The sequence below is a fragment of the Malus sylvestris genome, chromosome 13 (assembly GCF_916048215.2).
Source record: "Malus sylvestris chromosome 13, drMalSylv7.2, whole genome shotgun sequence".
NCBI classification, from domain to species: Eukaryota; Viridiplantae; Streptophyta; class Magnoliopsida; order Rosales; family Rosaceae; genus Malus; species Malus sylvestris.
Genome location: NC_062272.1, coordinates 23,854,671 through 23,880,128, shown reverse-complemented (window position 1 = coordinate 23,880,128; position 25,458 = coordinate 23,854,671). Strand labels below are relative to the sequence as shown.

Sequence of the window (25,458 nt, the reverse complement as noted above, 5' to 3'; positions counted from 1 at the left end):
TTCCGGCTGATTGTTCTCATTCTCCCTATCTTGAAGGCAGCATGAAGGATAAAGACAAGAAAAAGAAGAAGAAATGATATGAGATACTTTTTCTTTTGAAGAAGTAACTTTCCACATGCTTATTCTTGAACTGGGTTAGAGGGTTTTTTGGTTTCCGCCAAAGTATAAAGCCGACTGAAGAATTTGAGGGTCAAAACAAGTTCATCAAATCTAGATTACGTTCGACCCTGCTGATATGGGATACTTTTGCTGTTGACAAAGTAGTGGATGTATCGGCACGTGTTCTGTTACGCTTGTCTCCACATGCTTCCTTGTATCCTTCTCACTTGCCCTATTTGTTCCTCAAACAGATGTGGTATCTTCTCTAGAAGCATAAGATGTTGAAGATGAGTACTCGAGAGCAATGCCAGGTAGGTAATTAGGTAAGGGGTTCCAAGCAGTCAATTTATGACTGGAAGCTTGATTCCAAGTGCTGACTGATTGCTCTCTTTCTCCTTGTCTTGCAGGTAAGAACAAGGCCAAAGGAAAAGACAGGGAAAAACATGATATGGGATACTCTTTCTTTTAACCCTGATGATATGAGATATTCTTGCTCTGGTGTAGCTTGTTTGCAGAGGTATTATCGAGGGGAAAGAAAGCTGAGTATTTTGAAAGGCTTCGTTGGGAGTGCCCTCTCAGATATGAGGAAGGGTTGAGTATTTTTGCAGGTCTGCCTGTCCGTTGAGGATGGAGGTCGACATATATAGGAGCCTCCTTAACAACAAGTAGTAATGTTATTCCTTTACCCTGCTTGGTCATAGCATTGTAGTGGGAGTTGCCAGCTTCACGTGTTTTAACTCTGTCAGAGCACTTTGAAAAAGTGGTATGTGGTATCTGGAAAGCTGATGTTGCGTGTGAAGATTACAGACAAGCTTTATCCAAGGAGATCTGGCTCTCGAAGTTGAGAAAGTGGTGCCTCTTCGGTTTTCGAACAAGCAATCCTGTCGGGAATCTGGCTCTCGAGATTCGAAGAACAGTGCCTCTTCGATTTTTGAGAAAACAGTCATGTTGGGAGTTTGGCTCTCGAGATTCGGAAAGCGGTCTCTCTTCGATTTTTGAGAAAGTAATCATGTTGGGAGTCTGGCTCTCGAGATTCGGAGGGCGGTGCCTCTTCGATTTTGGAGCAAGCAATCTTGTTGGGAGTGTTTTCTCGAATGTGAGTAAAGGTTGGGCATGTTTGCTAGTCTACCTTGCCACGGAGCGCAGAGGTTGACACACAGGGACTTTCCAATTATCCAGCAGTGGTGTTGTTCCTTTACCCTTATGGGTAATAATATGGTAGCTAGACCTTCAAAATTTATGTGTCTAAACTTTGTTAGTGCTGTTTCTTTGCTATTCTTTTACCTTTCTTGGTTATAGCGATGTAGTGGGAGCTACAAGCTTTACATGTCTAAACTTTGCCAGAGATCTTTGGCAAAGTTATCTGTGGTACCCATGAGCTGATGTTGCATGTGGAAAGTGGATGATTGAACAGTAAGATTCAGGTGCTTTATACTTCACCAAAAATCTTCGACAGAATGCCCGTAATTTCCGCAAAGCTGAGTGTGCATGTGACAGGTGCTGACAAGGCTGAAAAAGCAGGTGCCTCTTCGATTTCTGAGATCGACCCTCGTGGTCTCTGAGCAGCCCAGCTTTGAGAAAGCAAGCGCCTCTTCGATTTCTAAGATCGGCCTTCGTGGTCTTTAAGCAGCTCAGCTTTTGAGAAAACAAACGCCTCTTCGATTTCTGAGATCGGCCCTCGTGGTCTCTGAGCAGCCTAGCTTTTGAGAAAGCAAACGCCTCTTCGATTTCTGAGCAGGCACCTCTTCGATTTCTGAAGCTCTGTCGAGTGCAGATTTTTATAGAGGCTGGCATTAAGTTCCAAAGTACACTTGAATCTCCACCAGTAGAAGCTCCATTCTTGCACTTCTAAGATCTTGATTTGTTCGACCTCCTCTCTTCAACACTTTGAAAATGTCTGGCCCCTCCGACCGTCGTTTTGAATTGAACCTTGTTGAAGAGGCAGCCACGCCTTCTCCAGACAACATATGGCGCCCATCCTTCTTATCCCCTACTGGTCCTTCTTATCCCCTTCTTATCCCCTACTTGCTGCCAATACCCATCTTGTTGGAATTGTTGAGGTTCTCCCCACATGTAATCTGAATAATCTCTCCAATCCGAATTGTAAACGTTGGAAAACATGTTGTCCCATGATTGGCTATGGCCTTGATAACCTCATGCATCTTCATTCGTAGCGAATTGAGAACATTGATGAGTTGGATATCCTTGCCAATAGGAAACACCATATGTAGGGACACTTTGCATTGTGGTCCCTTCGGCATATTGTGACAATTGAGAAGTAAGTTTCGCCAATTGAGCTTGAATGGTAGCAAAATCCATGTCTTACTTCTCTAGTACTTGAAATCAAGGAAACAAAACTAAATCAAATATCATAAGTAGAAATAAAAGACACAAATAGAAACAAAGTCAGTAACTAAAACAAAAGACATGAAAAAGAAACAACGAGGGGTTAGCAAAGTTGTTAATCCCCGGCAACGGCGCCAAAATTTGATGCGATGAAAGTTAAGCACTCAAATTAAACCCTCTTGTTGTCAAATTGTAGTATAAATGCAAGTAAGGATCGTTCTAAACCGGGGATTAGAAGGGCTTGCTAAAACCTCTAAACTTACTTAAAAACATAAAAACAAAGTTAAAGACGTTTGAATAGACTCAAGGGACTCAAAACAGATTCTAAAAACGCAAAACAACTTAAATACACTCAAAATTGCCTAAAAACACTTACTGGGCAAATTTGACTCCAACACAACTTTGGATGAATTTAGTGTTTTGGTTTGAATCAAAACACTCAAAAACACTAACGAAATAGAAATTTAACACTTTGAAACAACAAAGTAAAAGGGGGATTTTGGTTTTGACGAATTCGAAATAAACAAGCAAGTTATAAAACTAGGCAGATTATAAAATGAATTTGAGAAATAAAATGATGGATGGATTAGTTAGAGGTCCGTTCTTCACACATGACACACTTGTACATGAATCGATTTCCAATTGCTTTTCAATAAACTATGATGCTCAACACCCCAGATTAACCGTGATGCACAAATTAACCCTCAGATTTTCCTTTACTCATTGAATTGGATGAATGCATGCGACAACCCAAATCATTCTCTAAAAGTCCCCTATATGAATTGCATAATAGAGATACAATCAGAGATCATTACGTTCAATGAAAATCATAAGTGTTGACGAGGCAATTATAAATATGAATGCATGATACAATTGCCAAGAATTCAATTAACGCGATTGTGATAAACAACCTTCACTACTCATGAATATAAACTTGTAACGATTAGGTGAAACTCATTTATATTCTAGCATCTAATTCATGCATCAAAACTAAGTATGCATCCTTAATAAACATACAAGAATCAGTTATGAATAAAATAGATAATTGAATTGCAATCACAACTTATCAAATCACAATTGGAAGAAATCAATTCAAATCTCAAGCATGTTCATGGCTTCAAACTTCCCCCTAACTAAATAGGGGTTTAGCCACTCATAATTGCAACAAAATTAGAAAATAACAAAGCAGACATTGAAAGCAAGAACGAAGTACACCTAAAACGCTCCAAAGTTCCAAGCTTGAAACGCCAAGGATCTTTGTTTTCACCACCTTGTTGTAGCACAAGTGTCTAGGATGTGTATGGAGATATGGATGGAATGGATTTGCACAGCTAAGAGATGAAAGTGTATGGATTGGTGAGATGTAGTATGGCTAGATGAATGGATGGAGGTCACGGCAAGGAAATTGTGTTTGTGAATGAAGTTGTGAGATGTGAAATGTAGTGTCTTTGGATGATGGCCCCCGAATTATGGTGAAGGTTAGATGTATTTATAGGCTAGGGAGAGGAGTGTATGGAGTTGTAATGAATGGATGTAATGGGTGTAGTGGGTGAGTGTTGTGGTAATGTGTGGATGTAATGGGTGTAGTGGATGAGTGTTTGGTAATGAGTGGATGTAATGGGTGTAGTGGATGGATGTTTGGAGTTGTAGGTGAACGCACTTGCACACACACATGTTGATTTCTTGCCTTCAAATCTTCAAAAACGTCCATCCTCATGTCTCCATGCTTGCAGTATCCAATCTTGGCTCAAAAATGCTCAAAAATGCTCCAAAATGCACTTTCTTGCCAACTTTGTTATTATGACCTACAAACACACGAAAATAGCTTAAAATACATAATTAACTAAGAAATAACAACACAAATGCACAAGAACAAGCTAACTAAGTCGCATAAATATGTTCCTATCAAATTCCCCCACACTTAGCTTTTGCTAGTCCTCGAGCAAAACAAAAGAAACAAAACGAAACAAAACAAACAAAACAAAGAAAACACAACCTAACCTTCCAACATTTGCGTCAGGGATTTTCAATGAAACATGACATGCCAAAGATCACCACTTACATAGATTTAAGCATTCCTTACCCTCGAGCATACTTAATCATAGTCACCATTCACTAGCTCACATTTAATAAATTAAAACAGCATTTTGAATATAGTAACATGCCTTAGAGAATTTCCTCAATTCCTTACTAGATACATTCTTATTTTCACACAAGAATTTCTGACTACACTCCCTATATTAGGTATATGTGAGAAGATTGATGTAAACATGAAATCTAGTACTCACATATGTTTTTCAACAAAGAAGCAATTTCTGGAATTATTAATTCATGTATATATATGATCTCATGAATGGAATGCTACTACTTAGATGCGAGAACCAGTGACACCATATGCTCATATCAATTTCAAACTCCACAAATTGAAACACACAACACTCAAGATTGAAGTCAAGGGTTGTAACAGGGCTTGGGGGTAATGGCTAACAAAGAAAGGATAGGAATAACAAATGTTCTTAAAGCGATAGCAAGCAAAGTAATGGAATCGACACTTGAAATTTACTTTAGAATGCAAAAATCAACTTTTAAACACAAAGGGAAGATTCATGCAACACTTAGGGTCGAATTCAATGCTTTGGACCCTTTCTTCAACAAACAACACTTTAGAGCTCTTTCTCATAAATTTTTCAACTCTTTTCACAACTTTTGTTCTTTTCATTCTATTTTCCATGAATTTTTCTTTTTCTTTTCCTTTTCTGCCCGTGCCTTATGAAGGACTTTGGCACACACACACACACAAGAATCACTTCCCCCACACTTGTTTTTCTGCAAGAGTTCAACAAAAGGAATTCCTTCTAAATTATGCTTTACTATGCTTCAAGAACAAGGGTATGGATGGTCCTAATCTAGGCTAGGTGAGGATAGTGTGGGTAACAAAGAACATAGGCAACACAAGACTCAACGGGGTTAAACTTAAACACATAATGAACGAGATAGGCTTTTTGGCTCTTGGCTCACTAAACAACTTCATCTTGAATATGTGTTACGCAAATCAATAACATGCTTTGAATGAAATAAGCATGAGTTCAAGCATTTGGAACTAAATGATGAAACGCCTTCTAAGTAGCAACCAAGCAAAGAATAATGAGATCATGCAACGACTTTAGAAAACAAAAAAATTGCACAGATCAATAACTCTCCAAATAAATGTTTAGGCCCAAGTCTCTCAATGATGTAACGTTAGTTTGAGTTCCTTCTTTCAAGCATGTTACAAAAAAAACTGATTTTTCCTTTTATGATTGCATATGAATTCTTAAATTATAACCACAACCAAGCATACATCAAAGAGTAAATCAAATTTTCATCCATGTTTATAACTCTCTTTAACAGTCATGTAATTAAAAACCAAATCCTCATCATTGTGTTGGAAGGTACCCTAAGACACAAATAAACATACAAAAACAACTCTTTTTGGGTTTTTCAAAACAATTTTTCAAATTTTTATGAGATTTTCGGATTTTTATATCAAAACACATTAAAACACTCCAAAACATCTTAAAAAAAACACTTAAAACAGCAAGGAACAACACTAGAAGTAATGGGTGATAAACTCCTACGAATTTCATGCAAAACAACTTGGTTACCCCCCCCCACACTTAAATCAAACATTGTCCTCAATGTTTCAAGCATAAACTCACACACAAACAAGCAAACAAACAAACAACGAATAAACATGACAAGTATGGCAAAGTAAAAACCAGACAGAGTAGAGTTTAAGAACGCAAATCTGGTTTTGGAGATAGGTGATCTTGTTGTCTTTCCACAGCTTTGATCTCGAACTGGTTCGGAATTCTGAGCGAGAGTTCCTTGGTTTCAAATCAGACTCCTTCTGCTGGGTTGATTTGATTGTGCAGTCTGCATTCTTCTCTGCTTGTTTCTTCTGCACGACAGGCAGGCACGAGGTAGAAGTGATGGTCTGTTTATTTCTTCAATCTTCCCAAGTGCCCACCTCTTGCTTTCTTTCTCCTTGTCCCTAGCTGAGGATGAATTAGTACCTTGTCTCCACATGCTTCGAGGTATCATTTTCACTTCCCTTATCTGTTCCCCAAGCAGATGTGGTAGACGAAGAGGAAGCATAAGATGTTGAAGATGAGTACTCGAGAGCAGGGCTAGGTAAGCAATTAGGAAGGGGTTCCAGGCAGTCAGTTTCAGATCGGAAGATTGATACCAAGTGCTGGCTGATTGCTCTCTTTCTCCTTGTCTCGTAGATGAAAACAACGACAAGGAGAAGGACAGGGAGAAAGCATGATATGAGATACTCTTGCTTTCAACCTTCATGATATGAAATACTTTTGCTTTGGATGAGTTGTTTGTAGAGGTACCCCAAGGAATAAGGAACACTGAGTGACTCAAGAAGCTTCGTTGGGAAGGCATTCTCGGAGATGACGGAAGGTTATATATGTCTGCTTTGCTATGGAGGGTGAAGGTCGACATTTATAGGAAATAATAACCGGTACTATTCTTTCACTCTTGTCGGCAACCGTTGGATGATTGAACAATAAACTTCACGTGCTTTCTACTTCACCAGAAATCTTCGACAGATTGCCCGTGATTTTCGTAAAGCTGAGCGTGCATGTGACAGATGCTGACACGTTTGGATAAAGCAGATGCCTCTTCGATATCTGGAATCGACGCTTCGACAAACTGCCTGTGATTTCTGCAAAGCTGAGCGTGCATGTGAGAGATGCTGATACGTCTGGAAAAACAGATGGCTCTTCGATTTCTGAGCTTGCATCTTCAAGTTCTGAGCTCCGTCGAGTCCAGAGGTTGCATGTGACGAGTGCGGACAAATCTAGAACAGAGGATGGCCCGTGGTTTCTGAGCAAGCCCAACTTTTGAGAAAGCTAGCCCCTCTTCGATTTTTGAATTGACCTCTTTGAATTCTGAGCTCGCCTCTTCGATATCTGAAATCCCGTCGAGTGTTGATTTTTATAGAGGCACGCAGTTCATTTCAAAGCACACTTGAATTTGCACTTGTATAAACTCCCTTCTTGCACTTCTAATATCTTGACTTGTCCGACCTCTTCTTTCTTCAACACCTTTGAAAATGTCTGGCCCTTCCGACCGTCGTTTTGACTTGAACCTTGGTGAAGAGGCTGCCATGCCTTCTCCAGACAACATATGGCGCCCATCCTTCATATCCCTTACTGGTCATTTTACCGTTGGGGATTCGGTGATGAAGAATGACATGACTGCTGCGGTGGTGGCCCGGAACCTTGTCGCTCCTAAATATAACAAACTACTTTCCAAACGGTCTGATAAGCTGGCTGTTAAGGATTCTCTGGCTCTCAGTGTGCAGTGTGCCGGTTTTGTGTTCAATATGGCCCAACACCTATTTGCTCGAACCCGTCAAGTTGAATCGTTGGCGGCTGAAGTGATGAGTCTCAAACAGGAGATTAGAGGGCTCAAGCATGAGAATAAACAGTTGCATAAGCTCTCACATAACTATGCTACAAACATGAAGAGGAAGATTGACCAGATGCAGGAATCTGATGGTCAGATTTTACTTGATCATCAGAGGTTTGTGGGTTTGTTCCAACAGCATTTGCCTTCGTCTTCTGGGGCTGTACCGTGTAATGAAGCTCCAAATGATCAACCTCCGATGCCTCCTCCTTCTAGGGCTCCGTCGACTACTGAGGCTCCACCGACTACTGAGACTTCTCCTAAGCAGCCTTTGTGAAGGCTCACTTTTGTATTTTTCTGCTTAATGTTCCTTTTTCTTTCATGAAAATGAATGTAAAAATACCTTGCATATATGTCAGTGTTTCAAAAATAAACCCACACCAAAAACAATTAAACAAGCAACAAATAAAAATGATAATCATGGCAAAATAAAACTGCAGAAAAGGGAAGGTTTTTAGAAACGCAAAACTGCTTATGGAGCGATTCAAAAAATTCCTTATTTGAATACATGGGTTGCCTCCCAAGAAGCGCTTGCTTTAACGTCTTTCAGCCAGACGAAACTTCCTTCTAAACTTGGATAGGGCCCATAACATGGAATTGATCCTTGAATGGATGGTGATACTTGACATGATCAGGCAATGGTTTAAATTCTAGTGTAGGTGCCTGAATCATCAAAATCAGCAAGTTAGTATATAATAAAATTGAAGTTGGAGAAGATGGCTTACTTGCTTGCTCCAACACAAACTCAATTACGAACACAACATCTTTGAAGGTTGCAAGGATATGGGACTTGGCCAGATTTGGTGTTTTGAGAGTTATGACTTGTCCCGTGTCATAAAATCCAACTTATTTGGGATTTTTTGTCTCAAGTGTATATTCTTTGATGAATTCTAGACATTCCCCATCCACTTCTTGCTCTTGATTCTTTGGAAAGGTTTCGAAGATGCCTTTCTCATCCGCTTCTTCCTTGGATTGCATGATCCTGCAAGGAATAAGGACATTTGGTGAAACGGGGTCAGGACAAATTGAATTTAGGCTTACCTTGGTTGTAATGGACGACATAGAGGGCATATGAGGCTGCGGCAATGGTGGTTCTTCCCTTGCCGTGGCCTTGTTATTCTCCTCTTCTTCGAGCAGCAGTTGTTCATCCATGTTTTGGCTTGGTTTGGATGTCTTGGGTTTACCTCCAACCTCTATAGCACTTCCTAAAATGATAGCATCATGGATTTCAAAATCTTCCTTCAAATTTTCAATAGTTGAGTTGGTGAGTTCACTTTGCTCTTGAATTTGTGCCATGAACTCCATAATCTGCCCAATTTGCTTCTCCAATTCACCCGTCTTCTTGGCTTGACTTTGCATCTCTTTGTTTCCATTTTCTACTTCCTGGTTCAAAGAGGTGAGTAACTTATTAAACATATCATTATCCAAAGACGTACTTGAATTCAATTAGGAAAGATTGTTGTGGTGGCTGCATAGGCCTTGAATAGAACTCTTCTTCTTGCTGCCAATACCCATCTTGTTGGAATTGTTGAGGTTCTCCCCACATGTAATCTGAATAATCTCTCCAATCCGAATTGTAAACGTTGGAAAACATGTTGCCCATGATTGGCTATGGCATTGATAACCCTAAGCATCTTCATTCGCAGCGAATTGAGAACATTGATGAGTTGGATATCCTTGCTAATAGGACACACCATATGTAGGGACACTTTGAATTGTGGTCCCTTCGGCATATTGTGACAATTGAGAAGTAAGTTTCGCCAATTGAGCTTGAATGGTAGCAAAATTCATGTCTTACTTCTCTAGTACCTGAAATCAAGGAAACAAAACTAAATCAAATATCATAAGTAGAAATAAAAGGCACAAATAGAAACAAAGTCAGTAACTAAAACAAAAGACATGAAAAAGAAACAACGGGGGGTTAGCAAAGTTGCTAATCCCCGGCAATGGCGCCAAAATTTGATGCGATGAAAGTTAAGCACTCAAATTAAACCCTCTTGTTGTCAAATTGTAGTATAAACGCAAGTAGGGATCGTTCTAAACCGGGGATTATGAGGGCTTGCTAAAACCTCTAAACTTACTCAAAAACATAAAAACAAAGTTAAAAACGTTTGAATAGACTCAAGGGACTCAAAACAAATTCTAAAGACGCAAAACAACTTAAATACACTCAAAATTGCCTAAAAACACTTCCTGGGCAGATTTGACTCTAACACAACTTTGGTTTTGACGAATTCGAAATAAACAAGCAAGTTATAAAACTAGGCAGATTATAAAATGAATTTGAGAAATAAAATGATGGATGGATTAGTTAGAGGTCCGCTCTTCACACATGACACACTTGTACATGAATCGATTTCCAATTGCTTTTCAATAAACTATGATGCTCAACACCCCAGATTAACCGTGATGCACAAATTAACCCTTAGATTTTCCTTTACTCATTGAATTGGATGAATGCATGCGACAACCCAAATCATTCTCTAAAAGTCCCCTATATGAATTGCATAATAAAGATACAATCAGAGATCATTACGTTCAATGAAAATCATAAGTGTTGACGAGGCAATTATAACTATGAATGCATGATACAATTGCCAAGAATTCAATTAACGCGATTGTGATAAACAACCTTCATTACTCATGAATATAAACTTGTAACGATTAGGTGAAACTCATTTATATTCTAGCATCTAATTCATGCATCAAAACTAAGTATGTATCCTTCATAAACATACAAGAATCAGTTATGAATAAAATAGATAATTGAATTGCAATCATAACTTATCAAATCACAATTGGAAGAAATCAATTCAAATATCAAGCATGTTCATGGCTTCAAACTTCCCCCTAACTAAATAGGGGTTTAGTCACTCATAATTGCAACAAAATTAGAAAATAACAAAGTAGACATTGAAAGCAAGAACGAAGTACACCTAAAACGCTCCAAGGTTCCAAGCTTAAAATGCCAAGGACCTTTGTTTTCACCACCTTTTTGTAGCACAAGTGTCTAGGATGTGTATGGATATATGGATGGAATGGATTTGCACAACTAAGAGATGAAAGTGTATGGATTGGTGAGATGTAGTATGGCTAGATGAATGGATGGAGGTCACGGCAAGGAAATTGTGTTTGTGAATGAAGTTGTGAGATGTGAAATGTAGTGTCTTTGGATGATGGCCCCCTAATTATGGTGAAGGGTGGATGTATTTATAGGCTAGGGAGAGGAGTGTATGGAGTTGTAATGAATGGATGTAATGGGTGTAGTGGGTGAGTGTTGTGGTAATGAGTGGATGTAATGGTTGTAGTGGGTGAGTGTTGTGGTAATGAGTGGATGTAATGGGTGTAGTGGGTGGATGTTTGGTAATGAGTGGATGTAATGGGTGTAGTGGATGATTGTTTGGTAATGAGTGGATGTAATGGGTGTAGTGGGTGGATGTTTGGTAATGAGTGGATATAATGGGTGTAGTGGATGAGTGTTTGGTAATGAGTGGATGTAATGGGTGTAGTGGATGGATGTTTGGTAATGAGTGGATGTAATGGGTGTAGTGGATGGATGTTTGAAGTTGTAGGTCAACACACTTGCACACACACATGATGATATCTAGCCTTCAAATCTTCAAAAACATCCATCCTCATGTCTCCATGCTTGCACTATCCAATCTTGGCTCAAAAATGCTAAAAAATGCTCCAAAATGCACTTTCTTGCCAACTTTGTTATTATGACCTACAAACACACGAAAATAGCTTAAAATACATAATTAACTAAGAAATAACAACACAAATGCACAAGAACAAGCGAACTAAGTCGCATAAATATGTTCCTATCAGGCATGTTTGCTAGTTTACCTTGCCACGGAGCACAGAGGTTGACACACAAGGACTTTCCAAATATCCAGCAGTGGTACTGTTCCTTTACCCTTGTGGGTAATAATATGGTAGCTAGACCTTCAAAATTTATGTGTCTAAACTTTGTTAGTGCTGTTTCTTTGCTATTCTTTTACCTTTCTTGGTCATAGCGATGTAGTGGGAGCTGCAAGCTTCACATGTCTAAACTTTGCCAGAGATCTTTGGCAAAGTTATCTGTGGTACCCATGAGTTGATATTGCATGTGGAAAGTGGATGATTGAACAGTAAGATTCACGTGCTTTATACTTCACCAAAAATCTTCGACAGAATGCCCCGTAATTTTCGTAAAGCTGAGTGTGCATGTGACAGGTGCTGACAAGGTTGAAAAAGCAGGTGCCTCTTTGATTTCTAAGATCGGCCCTCGTGATCTCTGAGCAGCCCAGCTTTTGAGAAAGCAAGCGCCTCTTCGATTTCTAAGATTGGCCTTCGTGGTCTTTAAGCAGCTCAGCTTTTGAGAAAGCAAACGCCTCTTCGATTTCTGAGATCGGCCCTCGTGGTCTCTGAGCAGCCCAGCTTTTGAGAAAGCAAACGCCTTTTCGATTTCTGAGCAGGCGCCTCTTCGATTTCTGAAGCTCCGTCGAGTGCAGATTTTTATAGAGGCTGGCATTAAATTCTAAAGCACACTTGAATCTCCACTAGTAGAAGCTTCATTCTTGCACTTCTAAGATCTTGATTTGTCCGACCTCTTCTCTCTTCAACACCTTTGAAAATGTCTGGCCCCTCCGACCGTCGTTTTGACTTGAACCTTGTTGAAGAGGCAGCCACGCATTCTCCAGACAACATATGGCGCGCATCCTTCTTATCCCCTACTAGTCTTCTTACCGTTGGGGATTCCGTGATGAAGAATGATATGGCTGCTGCGGTGGTGGCCAGGAACCTTCTCACTCCCAAAGATAACAGACTACTTTTCCAACGGTCTGATGAGTTGGCTGTTAAGGATTATCTGGCTGTCAGTGTTCAGTGTGCAGGTTCTGTGTCTAATATGGCCCAACGCCTATTTGCTCGAACCCGCCAAGTTGAATCATTGGCGGCTGAAGTGATAAGTCTCAAATAGGAGATTAGAGGGCTCAAGCATGATAATAAACAGTTGCACCGGCTCGTACATGACTATGCTACAAACATGAAGATGAAGCTTGACTAGATGAAGGAATCTGATGGTCAGATTTTACTTGATCATCAGAGGTTTGTGGGTTTGTTCCAAAGGCATTTATTACCTTCGTCTTCTGAAGCTGTACCGCGTAATAAAGCTCCAAATGATCAACTCCCGATGCCTCCTCCTTCTAGGGTTCTGTCCAATACTGAGGCTCCGAATGATCACCCTCCGGTGCCTTCTCTTTCTGGGGCTTTACCGACTGCTGAGACTTCTCCTAAGCAACCATTGTGAAGGCTCCTTCTTGTTTGTTTATTTTGACTCATGTATATGTACATATTTGTAACTTATCGGAGATATCAATAAATAAGCTTTGCTTCATTTCAACGTAATACACCAAAGCCTTCTTCACTAAGTTCTTTGAATTTTTCTTTTGTTGAAGCTTTATGAATGGAGCATGTAGGTTGAGGTAGTGTTCCCTTAATTTCCCGAGTGAGGAAAACTTCTGGGTTGGAAACTTGAAAAATCCAAGTCACTGAGTGGGGTCAGCTATATGAATCTTAGAACGCCATTGTGCTCGGTCCTGTGTCATGTCCTCCGTTAGATCCAAGTACTCTAAGTCTTTTCTGAGAGTCTTTTCCAAAGTTTTCCTAGGTCTTCCTCTACCCCTTCGGCCTTGAACCTCTGTCCCGTAGTCGCATCTTCTAACTGGAGCGTCAGTAGCCCTTCTTTGTACATGTCCAAACCACCGTAACCGATTTTCTCTCAGCTTTCCTACAATTTTGGCTACTCCTACTTTACCTCGGATATCCTCATTCCTAATCTTATCCTTTCTCATGTGCCCACACATCCAACGAAGCATCCTCATCTCCGCTACACCCATTTTGTGTACGTGTTGATGCTTCACCGCCCAACATTCTGTGCCATACAACATCGCCGGCCTTATTGCCGTCCTATAAAATTTTCTCTTGAGCTTCAGTGGCATACGACGGTCACACAACACGCCGGATGCACTCTTCCACTTCATCCATCCAGCTTGTATTCTATGGTTGAGATCTCTATCTAATTCTCCGTTGTTTTGCAAGATAGATCCTAGGTAGCGAAAGCAGTCACTCTTTGGTATTTCCTGATCTCCAATCCTCACCCCTAACTCATTTTGGCCTCCATTTGCACTGAACTTGCACTCTATATATTCTGTTTTTGATCGGCTTAGGCGAAGACCTTTAGATTCCAACACTTCTCTCCAAAGGTTGAGCTTCGCATTTACCCCTTCTTGAGTTTCATATATCAACACTATATCGTCTGCGAAAAGCATACACCAAGGAATATCATCTTGAATATGTCCTGTTAACTCATCCATTACCAACGTAAAAAGGTAAAGACTTAAGGATGAGCCTTGATGTGATCCTACAGTTATGGGGAAGCTTTCGGTTTGTCATTCATGAGTTCTTACGGCAGTCTTTGCTCCTTCATACGTATCCTTTATAGCTTAGATATATGCTACTCGTACTCCTTTCTTCTTTAAAATCCTCCAAAGAATGTCTCTTGGGACCCTATCATACGCTTTTTCCAAATCTATAAAGACCATGTGTAAATCCTTTTTCCCATCTCTATATCTTTCCCTCAATCTTCGTAAGAGATAGATTACCTCCATGGTTGAGCGCCCTGGCATGAACCCGAATTAGTTGTCCGAAACCCGTGTCTCTTGCCTCAATCTATGCTCAATGACTCTCTCCCAGAGCTTCATTGTATGACTCATTAGCTTAATACCTCTATAGTTCATGCAATTTTGTATGTCGCCCTTATTCTTGTAGATAGGCACCAAAGTGCTCTTTTGCCACTCATTTGGCATCTTCTTCATTTTCAAAATCCTATTGAAAAGGTCAGTGAGCCATGCTATACCTGTCTCTCCCAAGACTTTCCACACTTCGATCAGTATATCATCTGGGCCCACTGCTTTTCTATGCTTCATCATCTTCAAAGCTACAACCACTTCTTCCTTCCTGATTCGACGATAAAATGAGTAGTTTCTACACTCTTCTGAGTTACTCAACTCCTCTAAAGAAGTACTCCTTTCATGTCCTTCATTGAAAAGATTATGAAAATAACCTCTCCATCTATCTTTGACCGCGTTCTCTGTAGCAAGAACCTTTCCATCCTTATCCTTGATGCACCTCACTTGGTTTAGGTCCCTTGTCTTCTTTTCCCTTGCTTTAGCTAGTTTATAGATATCCAACTCTCATTCTTTGGTATCTAGTCGCTTATACATATCGTCATAAGCCACTAACTTAGCTTCTCTCACAGCTTTCTTCGCCTCTTGCTTCGCTCTTCTATACCTTTCACCATTTTCATCGGTCCTATCCTTGTATAAGGCTTTACAACATTCCTTCTTAAGCCTTCACCTTTGTTTGTACCTCCTCATTTCACCACCAAGATTCCTTTTGGTGTGGAACAAAGCCCTTGGACTCTCCTAATACCTCTTTTGCTACTTTTCGGATACAACTAGTCATGGAATCCCACCTTTGGCTAGCTTCCCCCTTTCTATCCCACACACACTGGGTGATTACTTTCTCTTTGAAAATGGCTTGTTTTTCTCCTTTTAGATTACACCATCTAGTCCTTGGGCACTTCCAAGTCTTGTTCTTTTTTCTCACTCTTTTGATATGTACATCCATCACCAACAAGCGATGTTGATTAGCCAAGCTCTCTCCCGGTATAACTTTGCAATCCTTACAAGTTATACGATCCTCTTTCCTCATTAGAAGAAAATCTATTTGTGTTTTTGACAACCCACTCTTGTAGGTGATCACATGTTCTTCTTTCTTCTTAAAGAATGTGTTGGCTAAGAAGAGATCATATGCCATTGCAAAATCCAAGATAGCTTCCCCATCCTCGTCTCTCTCCCCAAAACCATGGCCACCATGAAAACCTCCATAGTTGCCTGTCTCCCTACCCACGTGTCCATTTAAATCTCCTCCTATAAATAACTTCTCCGTCTGCACAATTCCTTGCACCAAGTCTCCAAGGTCTTCCCAAAATTTCTCCTTCGAACTCGTATCCAACCCTACTTGAGGTGTGTACGCACTAATCACATTGATGAGTTCTTGTCCTATTACAATCTTGATTGCCATGATTCTATCTCTTACCCTCTTGACATCTACAACATCTTGTGTCAAGGTCTTGTCCACGATGATGCCAACACTGTTTCTCGTTCTATTTGTGCCCGAATACCAGAGTTTAAACCCTGAGTTTTCTAAATCCTTTGCCTTAAGACCAACCCACTTAGTTTCTTGTAGGCACATAATATTTATCCTTCTCCTCACCATAACTTCCACTACTTCCATAAATTTTCCCGTTAAGGTTCCTATATTCCACGTTCCTAGACACATTCTACTCTCTTGAACTCTACCCTTCTGTCCTAGCTTCTTCACCCTCCCCCGTCTAATAGGATCAAAGTACTTCTTTTGTGTGTCTTGTGTAAAGTTGATAGGAGCATATGCTCCCAAACAACTTTGAGTGGAGTCGTTCAAAAAGAAGTTTCTATGGCCCCCTTGTTCATTTAACACTGCATCCGGGTGCCGATGGAGATATAGCGACTCTTGCTCACTTATCATTGTGCTCGGGCTACACAGTGCGCTACTTACGGGTGACACCCTAGCTTTAGCGCGATTTCGTTCTGGATTCATTTTCATAATGATTCGACGTAACCGAGGAGTGCCGGCTGTCGACTATGTGACACCCTCCCCCTCCTCCTTTATCCGGGCTTGGGACCGGCAATGTAAGATAAACTTACACAGGCGGAGTTATTAGGAGTAACAAATTCAGTAAATAAATTTAAGATCTATTTATCTAAACCCTTCACAACCAGGACAGATTATGAAGCTATAGTAAGATTTTAACATAAATTAAACGAGTCGAAACTAAGCAAAACAAGATGGTTAAATTTTGTATATAGTATAACAAGTAGAGGATTTAAAGTAAAACTCGAACATATTAAAGGAAAAATAATTTTCTTCTAGATCATTTAAGTAGAGCTTTGTTAGATAAGACTCATCTCTAAGTAAATTTCTCTTCTGCAGATGATGACAAATAATGATACTCAGAATTAGGCAAAAGTGCCGGCTCCGCAGGGAGATCCAGTTAATGCACAAAATAATTCACCAACCCTTTCTTTACCTTTGGTAGAAAACCCCAAATTCAAATTTAGACTTGGAAAAGATTTCAAGATAGATATGTTTCAACATTCAATTTTAGATGAATTTCATTATTATCAGAAACATCTAGCTAGTCCGCAAAATAATCAAATCTTGCATACTTTGTATCGTCTTGCATATGTCTTTAGTCAGATGAATATAAGTATTCATAATTTACAAAATAAGCAAATCTTTCCAGAAACTATTGGACTTCGCCCTCAAAATGTTTTTCCAGAAGGCAGAAACTTTAATTTCTATGTTGTTTTTGAAGGCAGAAACCCTGGAATTCAGTTCTTGGGTGGATGTTATTCCAGAAATAAAAGACTTTCCTCAACCATATTATAAAGGATTCTTCACAAGCATAGTTGCCAGATACGGTCTTTCACCATCTGAATCCCGTATCAGTACTGCCGAATCGATTATATGGCGATTCGGTGGTAAATTCGGCTCATTCTCTTTAGATTTTCCCTCTCGAATCGGTGGCGGTGGCTCCGAAAGTGGAAAAGGTGGAAATGGGAAAGGGATTTATGGGAACCGGGAGAGGGAGTGTGTTGAAGTGGGCCTAATTTGAAATTTTTGTTTTATTTAATATTTTTTATTTTCAAATATTTATAGAGATATGTTATCCACACACTCCATTTTATTTCTTACACAGTCCTTGATAATTTATGTCTGTTGACCTTCTTCAATTCATCCGATCTGACGGCTGAAAATTAAAAAGATGTATGAGAAGTAAAATGGGGTATGTGGATATCACACCCATGTTTATAATGATGACATGCTTTCTTAGTTTTTTTGTACTCAAACTGACAACCACGAAAATATTTTATATTATAAGAATATTTTTATTATTTTTTATTAAACCAATTAAGTAAATTAATTCTTTTTGACGTGTTTTCATCTTTTGATGATAATAACTATACAATATAATTGTAAAATGTATAATTACAATATTTTTATAATCAAAATAATTTATATTCCTTAACGAATTTAGAATGAATCGAACTAAAAACCGTACTATCTATGCCTACTCTTTGTCGAATGATACATTATGTTACTACCGAATCCCATATCCGAACCAAATTGCAAACTCGAATCATACCCCTATTTGGCAACTATGTTCACAAGTAAAGAGAAATACCGCTAAGCAGCATTATTACAATTTTGGTAAACGACACTAAATGGAAAACATATGTTATTGTTAATTTTTTGTTGTAGGCATAATTTACTGAACAATTATGGAGGTCATAAAGAGAGAGAAATGTGCGGCAATAGTAGAGATAAGAGAGAGATGTGTAATTGTGGGTGTGTTCTATTCCACCCTATTGTGACTTTATTTATAGTAGTAGAAAAAGTTAATTCCTTACCTTTTTAGGATTACAATTCTTAATAGGTAATCAACTTCTAATAGGAATATAAGAGATATTTCAAGATATATTATGATTTACCCAATCACATTCCTAATCTAATAGGACTGCAGCATTTTTTTTTTTTTTGAAAAAATCTACACTAAGGGAGAGGGGTGAGGGGGTTAACCTCACAAAGGGTTAGCAATAATGTAGTGAAGAAGAATATCACTAGACCGTAGCACTAAGTGACAGAAAATGTATGTTATTAATTCTTTTAATTCTATGTGTCATACAACAGTTTATAGAAGTAGGGTAATACCAACTACAGTCGAATCATATTTGGGTATATGTTACTCTCTCCTTTGCTTCATCAGCTTTAAACTTTGATTGTATTGAAACTGGTTGTATTTGTGGTTCTCTCCTTTTAAGGAATTTCTTTTATCAAAAAAAAAAAAGGGTAATTTGCATTTGTCTCTTTCATAACCCAAACTCTAATCCTAACAAGCTTTCTCATGATGTTAACGGAAACACACACACACACACACACACACACACATATATATATATATATATATGGGATATGATCAAGGGAAAAACATTTTGACAAACATTTTTACACTCTTTTGTAACCTTTAGATCTTATAACATCCAACGGTGTTGATTAAGAGTTATGTGAAGACTTTTAAACATTAAATGAATTGGATGATGATTTGGATTATAACTAATAAGGAAAACACTAATTTAATAAAATATATATATATATATATATATATATATTTTTTTTTTTAAAAAGAGAACCCTAAAAATACTCTACCCTCCATCTTCCTCTTTGTTTGCCGATGAGGCCTGCAACTCCATGCCTTGGATGTAAAGTCTTCTCCTTCTTTTTTTTGTCTGAAAATGTATACTCTTCTTGCCTTTTCAAACAATGAACCCTAGTGAACAATAAAACATGCTACTAAGCAAAGAGAGAATTTTGCTTTAAGAAAAAAAAAATTAGGGTTTTATCTTGAGAAGGTTTAAGCGCTCTAAGTTTAGATGAACAACTCAACCAATTTGTCACATCCATAGCAAAACTCTAGCAACCCAAGATCCAAGAATGAAGATTTTGGATTTAGGCTGCTTCACAGCGATTTCAGTTTCACATTTTTTCTGTATCAAATTTTAACCTTTTTTTTTAAAAAAAAAAATCAATTTTATTTTATCAGATTTTTTTTAATTTATATATTCCACACCATCATTCAATTCATTTAATGTTTAAAAGTCTCCACATAACTCTTAATCAACACCGTTCAATGTTAAAAGATCTAAAGGTTACAATAGAGTGTAAAAATATTTCTCAAAATCTTTGTCTATTTACGGTGTAGGGTACTTGTGACATGGCAATTGACACACCCCGACCGAGATCAAGACATGCTAGCTGTCACGTGAGAGTGACGTAGCCATGTGCACAGTGCGGAAGCGATAATGATAAGAATTATACGAATAATTGAAATCAAATTACTAGAGTGCACTACTCAACAAAAAGTGATAGGAGTTAGTTACAATAGTAAACACTCCTATTCAGAGCATAAAGTCTAGGTGCAGTCCAGTAGGACAAGTACTAATTATACAGAACCAGGAATGTCCTACTATTATTTAGATAAGTCAGAACTGCCGACGTCCTCAACCCACCAACAACAAGCTTACTTAAAACCTGGAGGGGTGCAAAACAGAAACGTGAGTGGGCAAAAACAATTGTTTTACAAAACCATTTCATTTATCAATATACTAATCCCTTGCTGTAAAACATGTACAATTTTTCCCAGAACCACGATATAAGCATATACATAATATATATATATATATATATATATATATACGAAATCATATCAATTCAATTCATACTTCACATAATCATATTCATATGTATGCCATGCCAAAATATAACAAAGTAAACAATCTAGGTAGGAATGATTTCATAGAAATATGATATGTTAGCCAGAACCCCTGTGGTAGTCTGTACGGTTGAATTCATAGCTCAAAAGTCAATTTAGCCGGAGTCACTACAATGACCTATACGGCAATATACTGCACATAAGTCGGAACCACTAAAAATGGGTCTGTACGACAAGATTGGGTGTAATATAATTATGCTCAATTCTATTCTCTTATAATAGCCGGGCGATAAATCGCTAGTCACCTACGAGTCGAAACTATAAATAAGGTCTGTATGACAAGACTGTGCACTTAAGTTGGATCCAATATGAGCATATTGTGTGGGAGGTGACGTAAATAAACAGGCCTGTACTTCATATCTCTGGCTAAATCACAATCACCCTAGGTGCAGTTTTATGAGCTCAACATTATTCAATCACATATCACATCATCGATGATTCACATACTCAAACATAACTTACCTGAACTTACCTGTCCCTCCACAGCACCACATTTATATATATGCAACCATGAAATGCATATTCAGAATATAAAAGCATTTGACATATTATTTCAAAGCATACTTTCCTTAAAAATGCATTTCTGGGAAATATATCAAGTATATAAATATATACTGAAAACAAAAGCCCACTCATTGGTATGTCGATGGGTCGTAACCCCGAGTCGCCCGTGGATACGCTCGTCCTCGGGATAAGTCTCACCTATATGCGAATTAACTATAAAAACGTTATTTTAAAGCACATAGGCAAAACTAGCTAATAACTTCTCATACATAGCTCAAAATGGGTATATGAATATACCACAGTGACCTACACAATCTCACGAACATCTTGAAATTTTTAAAATAATTTTTCTATGGCTCACGCACCCTCATACGCCCTCATGTGCATCACTAGGGATGGGCAATGGTTATGGTGGGCGGTAAACCGCGGTTATTTACCAAGAACCGTTTATACTCAAACCCGCATAACCGTTTACCCGTTGGGTAATTGCCTAAATGGTTATACCCATACCCATAACCGTTTATAAACGGTTAACCATACCCATAATCACATACCCATTTAACCATAACTGTTTAATACCCGTTTACCCATTTACCCTTTTTAACCCATTTATGTTTTTTGTTTTTACCATTACCCCATTTTCACCCTCTACATGTTTTTTAACACCTTGAAAATTAAAAAAAATTGTCATAATTTTCTTTTTTTTTTGACAATTAAACACCGTTATAGGTACATTCATCATACTTTTCCGTATTTTAATTTTTAAGTCCTTATACCATTCCAATAATTGAAATAATAGTTTACGGACGATATTTTTAACTGTTACCAATGAAGGTAAATATAATATTTGCTAAGTATTATTGGGTTACAAAAATTATCTAAAAGACATTTCTGTCAATTTCACGATTACACGCAAGGAATTTAAATTAATTTGGCAAATTCCTTGATGATGTGAATCATCATTCCTGTAGCAGTGTTATTGAGAGAAGGATCGATGAATTCCTTGCTAATTGATTGGGTGCTAAGTATTATTGAATCGAGAACATGATTTGTGTTAGTTTTACATATGTAAAATATATGGGTAAACGGTTACCCGTTTATAACCGCGGTTAATACCCATAACCACCCATTTAAATTTCACGGGTAAACGGTTATACCCATAACCGTTTATTTATCTAAACGGTTACCCATAACCGTAACCGTTTAATTTAAATGGACCGGTAACCGTGGTTACCCATAACCAATGGTTATTTGCCCATCCCTACGCATCACCTTCAACCTCCAGATGCCGGAATAGTATCACCGGCACCTGATTCTAGGCAGACCTGCAACTGCCTATTTCTCGCTTGTTTTTGCACTATTTTTCCCGTAATTTTCACCAGATTATCATAAATCACGAGAGGAAGAAGGTTATACCTCTTAGGAGCTTCAAATCCCTCGAAAACTCGTCAGGAAAATCCTACCAAAACCGGCCACCTTCGAACCTCGTGATCCCGACTTCAAAATCGAGCCAACGAAGCACTCCAGGCTTCGTGAGAACCTCCTAAAGCTCAATTTGAGCTTGGATTGTCCTAAACATAACCATTCAAAAGTTCATGAATAGTGCTTAACTTGGAGCTTGGGTTTTCAACGTGATGTCGAACGAGTTCTTAACTGAAATGGGTACCTTTGCACTCGTATGGTCCTCATGAACATAATGGTACCATTTTCTTCCTCGATCTGTGAAGATTTGGCTTGGTTCAAGGTTGTCCGTACGAAGGAGAGGGAAGAGAGAGTGAGTCCAAGAGAGAGTACGGGAGAGAAGAGAGAGAAAGGATATGGATGTGTGTGTGTGGTTCCAAAATGCACACCAATCAAAACTCTTTAATCTTTTAGCTCTAATTGGGTCCAATTAGTTAGGGATAAAACTAATTGACCCAATTTCTTAACCCAAAATACAAACACACACCCGACGCTCAAGGGTAAATTCATTTTTTCACAACCACGATAATTATTACTCGAGACGGGCTATGACAATCTCCCCACTTTATAAAATTTCATCCTTGAAATTACGTACAACCAATACATCCACTAATAATCATAAAACAAGCATGGATACATCTCTCTCATTCGATCCTCTGTCTCCCAAGTAGCTTCTTCTACTGAATGATTTCTCTATAATACTTTCACCAAGCGCACGGTCTTGTTCCTCAGTTCCTTATCCTTCCAATCCAATAGAGTCACTGGTTCCTCATCATAAATCAAATCCGAATTGATTTCCAAAGGTTAAGGAGGAATCACATGTGAAGGATCTGAAATATAATGTCGAAGCATCGAAACATGAAATACATCGTGCACCTTGGACAACTCTGGAGGCAACTTAAGCTTGTAAGCAACCTCACCGACTCGTTTGGTGATCATATATGGTCCAATGTACCTAGGACTCAACTTTCTTTTCTTTCCAAATCATACAACACCTTTCCAAGGTGATAGCTTTAGAAATACCCAATCACCTTCATTATACTTCCGATCAGTGGCATGCTTGTCTGCTAAGCTCTTTTGTCAATCTTGGGCCGCTTTCAGGTTAGACTTAATTACCTGAACATTTTGAGTAGTCACATCTACAATCTCAGGGCCCACTAAAACTCTTTCGCCAACCTCTGACCAACATAGAGGCATATGACAAGATTTCCCATAAAGTGCCTCAAATGGTGCCATACGAATACTTGAATGGTAATTATTGTTGTAGGCGAACTCCATCAAATCTAAACAATCATGCCAACTATCTCCAAACTGTAGCACTAGATCTCAACATATCCTCTAATGTTTGAATGGTCCTCTCAGATTGTCCATCTGTCTGAGGATGATATGCCGTACTATAAAGCAATCTCGTACCAAGAGCTTCCTGGAATGCTATCCAGAACTTGGAAGTAAATCTAGGATCCCGATCCGAGATAATATTAACTGGCACACCGTGATACTTCACAATCTGCAATAGAAATAACTTAGCTAATCGGCTTAACGAATACTTCTCCCTCACTGGAATAAAATGTGTTGACTTAGTAAGCCGATCAACTACCACCCAAATGCCGTCATAACCATTTTGTGTGCGAGGAAGCTTGTACACAAAATTCATAGTAATATATTCCCATTTCCACCGTGGAACGGGAAGTGGCTGCATCAACCCAAACGACTTTTTCCTTTCAGCTTTAACCTGTTGGCAAATGGCACACCTACTCACATATTTGGCAATTTCTCTTTTCATACCCAACCAATAATAAAATGGTCTAATGGTATGATACATCTTAGTGCCTCCTGGATGCATTGCATATGCCGAAATATGTGCTTCATCCAAAATTTCTTTCTTTAACTCCGCATTATTTGGCACATACATTCTGCTTTCCTGCATAAGCATACCATTAGATTCTCAAATCCCAAAATCTTTCTTTCTGCCTTGGTTCCTTGCTTGAATTATTTCCTGGGTCTACACATCAATCATCTGAGCCTCAAGCACACGATCAACCAAAATTGGCCTAACCTGAAAATTAGCAAGCAAGGCTTCTTCTCGATCTTCCACTCCTAGCTCCACTCCAGTGGACCTCAAATCTGCTAAGAGAGGAACATGACAATCATAGATGGCATTAAGTCTGACTGGAGTCTTCCTACTAAGTGCATCTGCCACTGCATTTGCATGACTAGGATGATACTCAATCGTGCAATCATAGTCACTAAGTAACTCAATCCACCTCCACTGTCAAAGATTAAGATCTCTCTGAGTAAACAAATATTGAAGACTCTTATGATTTGTAAAGATCTTACATTTCTCACTATAAAGATAATGTCTCCAAATCTTCAAGGCAAAGATGATAACTGCTTACTCTAAATCATGTGTAGGGTAATTTTTCTCATGAGGTTTCAATTGTCTCGAAGCATAAGCAATTACCCTACCATGTTGCATCAATACACAACCCAAACCATTCAGAGAAGTATCACTATAAACCTCATAATTACCGTTATCATCTGGAAACGCTAGAACATGAGCATGAGTGAGATAGTACTTCAACTGTTGGAAACTTTGCTCACATTTACTATCCCACTCAAACTTTACATCCTTTCGCGTCAACCTCGTCAATGGAAAAGCAATCATTAAAAAATCTTTAACGAACCGTCTATAATAGCCTGTTAGGCCAAGAAAACTCCGTACCTCGGTGACGGTTCGAGGTTGCTCTCAATTCTCCACAGTTGCCACTTTCTAAGAATCCACTTGAATGCCTTGAGCAAAAATAACATGTCCCAAAAATGCCAGTTGATTCAACCAAAATTCACATGTGCTAAACTTAGCATATAGTTGGTGTTCCCTCAAACTGCTCAACACCAAATTCAGATGTCTAGCATGCTTAGCCTTAGACTTAGAGTATACCAGAATATCGTCAATGAAGACAATAACAAACCTGTCCAAATATGGCTGGAATACTCGATTCATCAAATCCATAAAAGCTGCTGGTGCATTAGTTAACCCGAATGGCATCACAAGAAACTCATAATGACCATATCGAGTCTTGAATGTGGTCTTAGGGACATCTTCATTT

The 25,458-nt window shown here is 38.7% G+C and overlaps 1 protein-coding gene across 1 annotated transcript in view; it reads right to left on the bottom strand.

Moving 5' to 3' along the window:
• The window catches only part of LOC126596496 (uncharacterized), a 46,879-nt gene extending 30,405 nt beyond the window's left edge, over window positions 1-16,474 (bottom strand). The window contains exon 1 of the mRNA XM_050263100.1: window positions 15,017-16,474. Coding sequence (XP_050119057.1) covers window positions 15,331-16,296 — 966 coding nt within the window. The 5' untranslated portion in view covers window positions 16,297-16,474 and the 3' untranslated portion in view covers window positions 15,017-15,330. The remainder of the gene's footprint in view (window positions 1-15,016) is intronic.
• Window positions 16,475-25,458: the final 8,984 nt, after the last annotated feature.